General features: G+C 36.7%; 1 protein-coding gene across 3 annotated transcripts in view; it reads left to right on the top strand.

Annotated features, from left to right (window-relative positions):
- SLC36A4 (solute carrier family 36 member 4) overlaps window positions 1-11,743 on the top strand; it is a 45,865-nt gene that overhangs the window by 29,630 nt on the left and 4,492 nt on the right. For 2 of the 3 annotated variants that reach the window (XM_032488341.1, XM_032488343.1), the window contains one exon: window positions 6,181-6,350. In XM_032488341.1, coding sequence (XP_032344232.1) covers window positions 6,181-6,350 — 170 coding nt within the window. Of the gene's footprint in view, window positions 1-6,180; window positions 6,351-6,463; window positions 6,636-11,743 lie in introns of all 3 variants that reach the window. The other variant, XM_032488342.1, reaches the window with a different exon arrangement.

The raw sequence follows: 11,743 nt of genomic DNA on the forward strand, positions 1-11,743 counted from the left end.
TAAAAGCAAAGAATAAATTTTGATTTAATTAACATCACACTGCTCCTTTAACTGCTTGGAAAGAAGTCTATGAAACCTTAAATGTTAGCTATTAAATCTTTTGACTGGCTTGCTGATGAGCGTTTGACTGCCATTCAGGAATCATTTGGATCCTGGGTCTTCACTGGAGTGAAAACTTGTGAGAACGTATGTAGGGAGCCATTTATGATGGCAGGAATGTGCCTAGATAGTTTCCAGGATGAACAAACAGCACAAATGCAACATGTTTTATCTTTTTTTAATTATAGTTTTACTTCAGCTGTGACATAATTGTAAACCTGTTTCAAGATGGAAACATGTTTCAATGTTACACATTTATTTCACGCTGGAGACATGACTATAAACAAGATACGTGGTTGCTCAGCATATATTTCATTAACCTGTTTTATATTATATATTATGTACTTTTGTCTCCTTCAAATGTGCTTTTCTATTTTTGTAATAGTTTAATATGGACTAGAAACTTCAACAGCTTAATGTAAGAGAATCAAAAGTAAAATTATGGTAGTTCAGTTCCTCTTTCAAATACTGTGTACAGTGTCTAGAAGATAGAATGGTATTTTTCTCTACTTAAAAATAATACTTAAATTAAATCCTAAAAATAATCTTTTAAATACATTTGACAAGTACCTTTAACATCAACTATAAAATGTAAGTGGGAAAACAATCTCAGAATTCTCCCCAACTCGTATACATGAAAGTATTCAAAGAAAAGTTTAAGGAGCGGGGACTGAGGTGGGAGTGCGCACAGGAGGTAAGGGGTTCCTGTCCCCAGGGAGTAAAGAACGCGCTGAAGGATAAATGGGCAGGATACAGAGGGAGAGCTCTAGGCATTCACAGCGCAGTCCTGAGGTGACAGCTGTCCCTGCCGTAGCTCTGGTGGAGCCTTCCCTTTCTCTGCATCCCTCCCCACCTCCCGTCTTCTCCCTGATGGCTTTGGCTCTCCAGTAAGAATGGAACTAGTCTCAAGCCTTGGTTAAGAGGGACTATCAATTTCTATCCAAGAAAGCCTTGCTGGACACCTGCTTTTTATTGAGAAGAGGAGGGCCTAGTACAGGTGTCCTAAGAAACAAAAGTCTGCAAAACAGAACAAAACAAAATGGAAAGGCAAGTCAAGAGACTCTTCTCTAGAGAACTTCTGTTGAGGAACACCTCCTCATTGTGAAGATACGCCCTTTGTGGGCCCCAGTCTGTCTATTTATGGTCTGCAGCTGGTACCGTTGAAATAATAGCCATGGCTGAGGGACACGGGAGGGCAGATCCTTGTCTTTTTACAGTATAGTCTTCTGTAAAATGAGAACTTCGAACTAGAATAATCGTGGGGTTACAGCTAAGCTTCCTGTCTTGATACGCTGTGTATGAGCCCGCTCTTTCCTCCCCTCGCTGTGCTTAAGCAGGGGGCCTCGCGATGCAGAGACAGTGCAGAGTGCTCCCGATCGGCTGAGTGTGGAAGCCCATGACTGTCACCATAGGGACGTCATAGTCACTACCTGTGAGCAGATGTCGGGCCTTTGATGCCACGTTGACTGAAAGTCTCAGAGTTCGTAAGGGGTGTTTCTGAGTGGATTAGAAGCAGCCCCAGAGTAAAGCAAGTATGGATTATAGTGGCTCCAAGTTACTATTGATTGTTTATTACCCTCAATCTTAGTGAGGCATCATCTTTTAAAACTAGTTGTGAGTAATGTTGTTTGATACATTGCATTTAGTGTTTCAAGTAAAGGGTATATTTTAAAGATGATAATAAAGCAAATTTACAATTCTGAGCTAGAACATTAGCATCTTGAAGGCAGGAACCCTGCACCTTCCGGGTTTATGATGCATCCCCACACTGTAGCACATTATTCAGCACTTACCAGGCACTTAGTAAATGCTCGTGAAATAGCATCCTAGGCACGGAAGCATCTCACTTGTTACCACCAGTCTGAGTCAGACGATGTTTTAGCAGTGATTTTCTAACACTTCCTCTAAAGTAGCCCAAACGGCAGGCACACTTCTACTAAGAAGTATCAAGGGTGGTAGATTTACATACAGACAAACACTGAGAAGCAGTAATGTGACTTCAGCTGTCTCACATGTGGCATTCTTTGTGAAGCAAGTATTAGGGAAAATTCAATCAATTTGATCAGCTAGGTGATCAGCTACGTGAACTCTGAGGAGTTTGTTACCTAAGATTTAGGCAAGAATGGACTCACCGGGAGGCACAGTGAATAAAGAAATAGAAAATTTAAGGAAGCTGGTAAAAGGAGATTCATATACTCTGGACTGTTTCCTTTGTCCTGACCCTCACGCATTCTTAATGATCCCCTTCCAATATTAAAGTTGGCTATAACCAGGAATCCTGGCCCAAACTGCCTCTGCCTTTCCTTTCCCCTTGCCTCTGTCATTTTTTTCATCAGAATGACTGTTATTAATTATATTAAATTTAAAATGAAGAGCATCTATCAAATTCATTTATTCACCTAAGAGATATTTGTTGTATGCCTTTTATGTACCAGGTGCTGTTCCCAGGCACTAGAGATACAGCAGTGAACAGATAAAAATCTCTTCTTCAGAACACTTACATTGTGGTGAACGCAGCACAAAAGCTTGGTTGTTCAAAGCATTCAGTCTAGTGATGAATACTAGATAACTGTCTTATTTTTTTTTTCACTTAGAATGACATGAGGTCCTTGGTAAAGACTAGCTAGCTCTTAAAAAGGCTTCTTGTCTTCTTGACAGAGCTTAACCCTCAAGATTCTTAACTTGAATGTCATGAAAGATCCAAGAGGGAAAGTAGGTTATTAGATTCTTTCCAAGAATAGCTTCTGTGTTCAACCTTGAGAGAAAGAGAATCAGTCAGCCACTTATTTCCCAGGCTGGCTTTAAAAAAATTGAAGGTATTTATATCTTTAAATTTAGGTTAAGTATTGATTTGTTAGCCAGTGTGGGGAAAAGAATAGAAACATTGCCATTTTTGAAGTCCTGTGTGTTCACTGGAACATTTCGTTGTTTTCCCCCCATAATCTGATTCTGTGTATTGACTGCAAAGTGATTATTTTAAAAAATACATTTCTGTGTTTTACTAAGATACTATATTTATAACAGACTTTCTTCAAGCCAGAATCATTTTATTTTTGAAGTATTTTTACTTGTGATATTGATTGGCTATAGTTTCTAAGAATTACCTATCCATACCCATTTTTGATCATTAATATTAATTTAATTAATATTGAATAAGTCTCTATCCCCTGCTAAGTGCATGGGGTGTTACACGGAGAAGAATAAAACATAGTCTCTGACTTTCAAGAACTTTGGCACTGAGTTTTTAAATACATTTTAATGTGCACTTTAAAGTGGACCAAATATTATTTAAATTTTGTTTTATGTTCTTATATATCCTCAAAGCAAATTCCTGTCACTTAAAGCAAGTTTTTTATCCTTTTGAGAGACAGTTTACTGGGTAGATTCTTTCAACTCTTCATTTCTAAAACTTAGTGCACATGGACAATTCCCATAGATATTTAAACCAAAATGAGAACAAAGGCTGATAGTATACATAGAAAAGTTGAGTAGAGGAAATAGTTTAGAGTGCTTGAAAATATAGATGTCAAACATAGAAATGTGAGTTCTTGAAACAGAAAAGAAGTAAGAGTGGAACACTTGATTTTAAAAGATGCAGCATTTTTCTTAAACACTCTCATTTCTGTGTTTCTCTTCTTTGGTGGATGATTATGGTGGACTTCTGCAAGACCCAGACCATTTTATTTCCCATTTTTACTCTCTGTAATGCCAAAGAATAGTAATTACATATAATTAATATTACAGAATGGTATTAATAATAATCAGATTCTCAACCTTTATAGTTTGTTTTATATCAATAGAGAAGTAATTATATGCATAATGATGTATTTTTAAATATATTATTAACTGTATTTTTTAAACATGTTAAGTTAAAGGTCATTAAAAAAGGAATGTTCTAATAATAAACTGATAAGAATGTTCATTTAATTCTCCACAGTTACATACCAGAGAATGTGAAGCAGGAGTCTTTGGTTATACATTACGTTTTGATAGCGTGACCATGTGTGTTTAAACTTTAACCGTGAGGCTGAGAAGTAGATCTTGAGATCATTTTAAAGTTAAGATTGTATTGTTGCCAGCTGCGCGGAGTTTCTTCTTTCCTTAATTGTGCTGTTCGTAGTGTTTTCAAAACTGTTTCTACTCAGCGTTGTCCCTTCCTCCTTCACTCATATGATGAACACGTTATAGGAGGAGACTTACTGAATTCCTTCTTGCTTGGCCACAGTTTACAAAACTGTTTGTAATCTTAAATACTTTATTAAGACTTAAGAAACAAGCTTTAAATCCTAATTGGTGTTGAGGCCTTTCTTTACCAAAAGTGTAATATTTTATGTCCCTTTGAAATGATTACATTTTTTCCTAAGAAAGAATCACTCTTCCCTGTCCATGGGCCACTGAGGGGGGCATATAGAACTGTTCTAAAGTGGGGCGATGGTGGCCGTCAGTGATGGTTCTCCTGGAAGAGGGCATACGTGTTGATCACTACCCCTAATGCTGCAGCACATTCAATCCATCGTCTCCTCTCCAGTTTATTTCTTAAAGAGTACAGGGGTGATTGAGTTTTTCTTTTCACTGTTGTAAAATACTCAAAATTTCAAAATATATGGCACATTTATTATCTCTAACCCAAGGGCATAGGTTCTATAGAGTCCTGCAATTCTACATTTTCTATTGTTATCAACATTTAATAAGTCTTCTCTTGCCAGACAAAAGGAAGTTTACCAAAGCCTTTATCAAGACATGCATGCTGAGTTTTGACAGGAGGCTTTTTGTAAAGTAGAAATATAAAGTTATTAATAAAACTGGAAATGGCTGTTCTGTTTGGAACCACTGGGCATCCAAAGAGAAGTCCACTTGGACAAAGCAGCAACAACCCAGCCCAACACCGTTACTTCCCTTGTTGGCATAACTTTAACGTAGATGGAATTCCTGTATAATCTGAAGAACGTTTTGAAATATTTAGATGCCCTCCTTTGGGATTTAAGAATGATGACGCTTCTGCAACTAATGACGTGCTACCAAGGTTTTTCACACAAGGAGAACTGTAACTCAGAGTTCAGTATGAAGTTTCTCTTCCAGGTATAGATTCCTGAGATACCAGAGACATACAATATGCTCAGTTCTTTAAAAGAAAGTTGAGAAGATGTTAGGTCTTCATGGGACTCAGCCTAACCTTCAGAACATTGGCTTAGCCTAAATGAAATCTTTCCAGCAATGTATCCTAAACCTTTACATGCCACATTCAAGCCTTCTAGACTTGTCAAAACAAATCGTCCATCTGTCATCTAAAAATTTAGTAGAGACCAGCTGGCTTTTTAAAAATAAACAAGCATAAGATTGTTTACTAAGTCAGAGTCTGTTTCTGTTTTGTAGGTGAGTTCGTAGTGTCTTTTTTTTTAGATTCCACATATGAGTGATATCATATGGTATTTTTCTTTCTCTTTCTGAAAAATAAAAGAGGGAAAAAAATAAAATGAAAAAAAAAACAAGCATTTAATTAGTAAGATACTGGCATAAGTTTGTATTGGATTTCTCGTCTAGCTTAACATTAAAAATAAAAAAGAAGCTAGATTGGTATTAAGGCAGCAGCATGCATGAACCTGGCAGGCATGATGCTGAGTGAAATAAGCTAGACAGAGTAAGATAGATACTGCATGGTATCACTTATATGTGGGATCTGGGAAAAAAAAAAGTCGAACTTAAACAGAATACATTAGTGGTTGCTACGGGCAGGTGGATGGGGGAAAAGAGAAGAGTTTGGTTAAAGGGTACAGACTTTCAGTTATAAAATGAATAAGGGCTGAGCATCTAATGTATGACATGGTGACTGTGATTGATAATACTATATTGTATAATTGAAGTTTGCTAAGAGAGTAGAATCAAAGTGTTCTCCCCAAACAAAAGGCAAATACTCGAGGTGATGGATATGTTAATTAACTCTGTAGTGGGAATTCTTTCATAATGTATACATATGTCAAATCATCAGGTTGCACACTTTAGATATACTATAATTTCATTGGTCAGTTGTACTTCAATAAAGCTGAAAATAAAAGAATGACTAAATTTTGAATTTTTTAACAGGTTATATCAATCGGTGAAAATCCTGTATTCCTTCGGCATCTTTGTGACATATTCAATTCAGTTCTATGTTCCAGCAGAAATAATCATCCCTGTGATCACATCCAAATTTCATGCTAAATGGAAGCAAATCTGTGAATTTGCAATAAGGTCCTTCTTGGTTACTATTACTTGTAAGTATCAATATGTATTTAGATCATAATGGTTTTTTTATTGTTGGATTTCTTGTAATGAAGTTACTTAATACATATTTTTTATATTTTTTAAAACAATTTTGTTCATAAAGCTAGGATCCATTTTGGTTTAAAATTCTGTTACTCTGCTGCTATAGAAGAAAAACACAAACCGGACCCTATCACACTTAAAACAACTAATCAGATTATTACCCTGGAAATGACATCACTCATGATTGAAATACAAGTGTATTTAGATGCATAAGAGATGCATATGTCAGATGGGTAAGAGACCCCTTATTATGTTGTTGATACACATTTTACTTTGGTTTTCTGGTTTTCCTCAGGTTTTTTATGTCTGCTCACTTTTGTGTATTTAACAGTTTAACTCTTCATAATTGCCTATAGGGATGGGTTTTGTTTTGCTTTGGTCTCTAATAATTTTGGTGGCTTATTTTACTTACTATTTGAAGGAGTGTATATAATCTCTTATTTAAGTTTCACATTATAAAATGCCTCCAAAAAGTAGAATGAATAATGGAGACTTGTGGAGAGGGAGCTTGAGTGCGGTATAGCAGAAAAAGAGTGACTTTTAGAGTCACACTGACCTGATGGCTCAGAGTCAAGCCTACCACCTACTTGCTGGTGTCATTAGGTAAGGTACGTACCATCTCTGAGCCCCTTTCCTCAACTGTGAAATGAAGATGAGACATTTCCAATTATTAGCAAAGTAGGTAGAAGTTGTTGCCATCATTATTGTCACCACTTCTATTATAACCACAAATAGAAATACAACTGCAGCACTGAGCTAACTAATGGCATTGCCTAGAATGATACCACGGACGAGATTACTGGTTTTCAGGGGAACACGCAGCTTTGGACGATATGAATAACCATCTTGGCCCATTCAAGGTTCGAGGATGGTAGACCTAGAAATTCCGGGCAACTCTGAAAATTGCCTTGAGCAGCTTGGACTTACACCTACATTTAAAGAACTGGGTGTATTAGATTTTGTTCAAAGAAAAAGCAAAGCTGGGGAAAGTAGATGAAACTTATCTTTCAAAATAATCATTTAAACAAACTATGTCAACTAATAAAGCAAATCACATTGAGAAATGAAGTTACTGCGCCCCTACTCTGATGACTGATGAAACGTTCAGTAGGAAAAAGTTAAGTTAAAACGTTTCAGAATATTTTTTATGCATTGCTTTTATTGATATTTTGACAACTGTACTAAATAAAAAGACTTATTTCAAAGTCCTTTTATCGATAGATGGAAGACAGCTCTATTGTGAAAGTACATCTCCTTTGAAAGCTAGTTACTGAAACTCTCTGAAAGGAGCTTGAGGAGGGTGTTAAGGGGTCCGGCACTTGGATCACTTCATCTGTTCCTGCACAGCGGCTGCTTGTCCTGTGCCGAGCCGCCATCCACTGAGGGACAGACCATGCTGCACATCTGCTGCCGGGAGTTCATTGCCAGAAGCCAGGGCTTTTCCTCAGGAGCTGAGTTCATGGCACAGAGGAGTGCAGCCTTTTCTTTGCTGCTTCTTTGTTTTGTTGAAGATAGTTAAAGCTACTTAACTGTATATGAGGGTAGTAGGACAGAGAGAACACAAACCATGCAGTACTCCTTTCTGCCTCAGTGAGACACAGCATCGGATGCCGAGCTCTGTTTACGTCTTCGGCACATCCTTCCAAACTGAAGTAAAAGCCAACTGGTATTCATGACAGGGCTGTTCTGTATCTGTTCCTCAAAGCACTGGGAAAGATTCAGGCGCAGGCTCCTTACTGACGAACATGTGGAGGGCTGACAGGACCTCGTAATGTTCCGAGAGCAGGCTGTGCAGCACCAGCAGTGAGAGATGAGGCTCGGCTGGGCGTGCGTGGAAAATTGAGTATCTTCACTGTTCCATAATCCTTCCCCAGCACTGACTCCACATAGTAAGGGTCTTCAGCGTCATGGGCATATCAGCGTGGGTTACACGGGTTATGTCCAAGTCTCCACTGAGCATTTGAACCCTCATTTCACAGTGTCTTCTTAATGGAACTCAGAAGCTTGAAAAGATGGCTCAGACTCTTCCTGCGTGTTCCCTGTAGGCACTTACCTGCTAAGTAGATTCACACAGATGAGGAAGAAGAGTGGATAGGAAGTGGCCAGGGGCCACCATTGACTGTAATAAATGCCTTTTATTTTCAAAGTGAATCTATAGAAAAAGCTATTACATTTTGACTTGAGACCAGTATTTTGATTCCATGTTTAAATTGAATCAGCAAAATACGTTAAATACTACTTATTTCTGTTATTGTCCAATTCATTGATCCTTCTACTATTTCTGATTTGAAAAGTCCTTGGCTTTGAGAGTATGCTTTCTCCTTTTAGAATGACTGCATAAAGCACAAATCTTTAGTAGCTTCTAAAATACTAACAAAAAACACTAAAATCTTTCATTCAAATTAGTTGCCAGCGCAGGGGTCGGGGGGTAATACCTCAATGGTAGAGCGCCTGCCTTAGCATGCGTGAGGTCTTGGGTTCTATCCCCAGTACCTCCATTAAAAAAATACTAAGTTAGTTGCCACTGCAGATGAGAAAAAGTACCATTCTTTATCCTAATACTCTGTCTTAGAGTAAGTAGCTATATGGAGAGGACCATTCACTGTTTGTGTAGTTAAAATGTATATGCTAGCGTGTTTCCCACAGTTTTGTTGTTGATGTTAATATCAAGCACTTTATTTTTTTCTTTGATATATCTGCTTTCACCATTTAGATGCAAAAAAAATGGACTTAAATTGGCTCTTTTTTTTCATATTAGAGGAAGCTTTGTGCCTTAAGGATACATTCTTTTTTTCTATAATACAGTTTTGGGAAACACTGAATAAGCTTAATTAGTGCTCAATACATCTGTTCAAAATAACTGTCTATGAATGACATAGGGCAGCCTACTTCCAGTAAACCTATAGTGGACATTTGTAATGAGTAAACTCTCCATATCCCAAGCCATCCTTTTACGTATTGTGTTTGTGATTTTGAGTTCTTCTGTGTCGGATTTGCCTAATGTGTATATACGTCTTTCTTGTCTACTAATAATATTTCCAAAAAACATTTCAGGCCACTTTTACTAGCAAATATCGACTGGTTGGTTATGTAACACTTAAAGGATGACTTTATCTAATTGATAAATTTCATGATTTAGAAGTGTTTGATAAATGGAGTTTTAGTCTGAATGAATAAATTCTAAAATACTGTATAGTATTCCTCCACATTGTTTTTCCAACAGTATCCCACTTGATTTACTAGTATCAGCCTGGATTATTGAAAAACACTAATGGGGAAAAATGGATTTCAAAATGAAAGCGTCTTCAGATGGCAAGGCTGTACTCATGCTTGTCTGGTTGTCCTGTTCAGTACTGCCACCTAGTGTAAGTAGGCTTATGCCTTACAGTTAGTTTCCTTGAGAGAAGAACTAAAAGGATGTAGCAAGCATCCTTTAAATAGGGAATCCACTTTATAAATTATTTCCTGTCTAGAGTTGCAGCTCCCTCAAAGTCAGTTATTGTATTTAGGAAGATTCATTATACTTCAGTCCTATAGGTGTGAGGCTAGGTTTATAATTTCAAAAATAATTTTTAGGGTTTTAGCTTTCATAGTAATTTAAATAAAAAATGGTAAACAATAATGTGTGGTTCTAGGAAGCGTGGTGGTTTCAAATTAATCCCACATCCTCTTGAAAAATGTTGAGAGCCACAAAGAGAATAGGGGAGGAGAAAAAAAAACCATAAACTAAAAATGAAGAAGTAAAGAAACCAGTAGTCTGCAAACTCAAGACAATTACAAAGAGCACAAATTGAATTATATATATTGCACAGAAAGTTCAGTAAGAGACAAAAGAAGCTAGAAATGAGAAAAGCAAAAGGAAGTAAACTTAGAAATAAGAGAGAGGAATAACAAAGATAAGAGAGAAAATCAGTATCTTTTGAAGACAAGTGAGGGAAAGCCAACACATGCATGGAGAGTCGGGTGATGCAGTCAGCACTGATGGCAGTGGTGGTGCAGTTGTCACCGCGTGCGTGTGAGCAAACTCAGTTGTTATTTCTGGTGGCAGCTCCAAACCTCAAGAAATCATTCAATGAACCATTTCAGGACAATTTGGAGAAAGAATATGAGTCTCAGTTTTTGCAAACCTTCTCTTGATACCTTTTAATAAGGTAAAGATCAAAAAAGCACCAGATTGAAACTTAGGGGAAACTTGTCAATAGCTCGGAAGAAACTCTGTTAACAGTAATGGTGCTTTTTTTTTTAACTTGTCATTTTGAAATAACTTAGAAAAGTTATAAGAGAAAGTAGAATTACCATAAATCCTTTATTCAATTTCCTCTAATGTTCACAGTTTACAAACTATGATACAATTATTAAAACCAAGAAACTTAACATTGATACAGTGCTACTAACTAATCTGTAGACTTTACTGTGATTTTGCCAGTTTTCCCACTAAAACTTTTTCTGATCTGGGAACCAATCCAAGGTCCCACTTAAATTTAGTTGTCTTGTCTTCTTGGTCTCCTCCGGTCTTGACAGTTCTTACCTTTGTTTGTTTTTCTTTACCTTGACGTTTTTGAAGTGTTAGTGATTTTGTAGAATTTCCTTTGATCTGGATTTGTGTGATGCTTTCATATGATTAGATTGAAGTTAACCATTTTTAACAGGAATTCCATAGGTGATGCTTTGCACTTCTCAATACATCACATCATGGTATCAATGTGTCTTATTACTAGTGATGTTAACTTTGATCACTTGGTTAGGATGGTGTCTGTCAGATGTCTCCACTGTAAAGGTACTCTTTTTCCCTGTATAATTAGTGAGTATCTTGTAGGGAGATATTTTGAAGCTATGCAGGTATCTTGTTCTTGTGCAGTTTTTGCCCACTGATTTTGGCGTCCTTCAGAGACTTTTCCTGCAGTAGTTATTACTGTAGTGTTTGCTAATAATGATTTTCTATTTCCCTTGTTTCTTCTATTTTTGTTAACTTGAATTCTAATGTAAGGAATAGCTATCTCTTCTCTCATTTATTTAATAATTTGGTTATATCATACCACCCCATGTTTTCTGCATTGAAGAATGAGCTGTAATAGATAAACAACAAGTTCATACTGTATAGCACAGGGAACTATATTCAATATCTTGTAATAACTTATGGTGAAGAAGAATATGAAAACAAATATATATATATGTTCATGTACGACTGAAGCATTATACTGTACACCAGAAATTGACACATTGTAAACTGACTATACAAATATGTGTATATATATATATATATATATATATATATATATATATACACACACACATATATACACACACACACACACACACATATACATATACATATACATAC

This window comes from Camelus ferus, chromosome 10 (genome assembly GCF_009834535.1).
Source record: "Camelus ferus isolate YT-003-E chromosome 10, BCGSAC_Cfer_1.0, whole genome shotgun sequence".
Lineage (NCBI taxonomy): Eukaryota > Metazoa > Chordata > Mammalia > Artiodactyla > Camelidae > Camelus > Camelus ferus.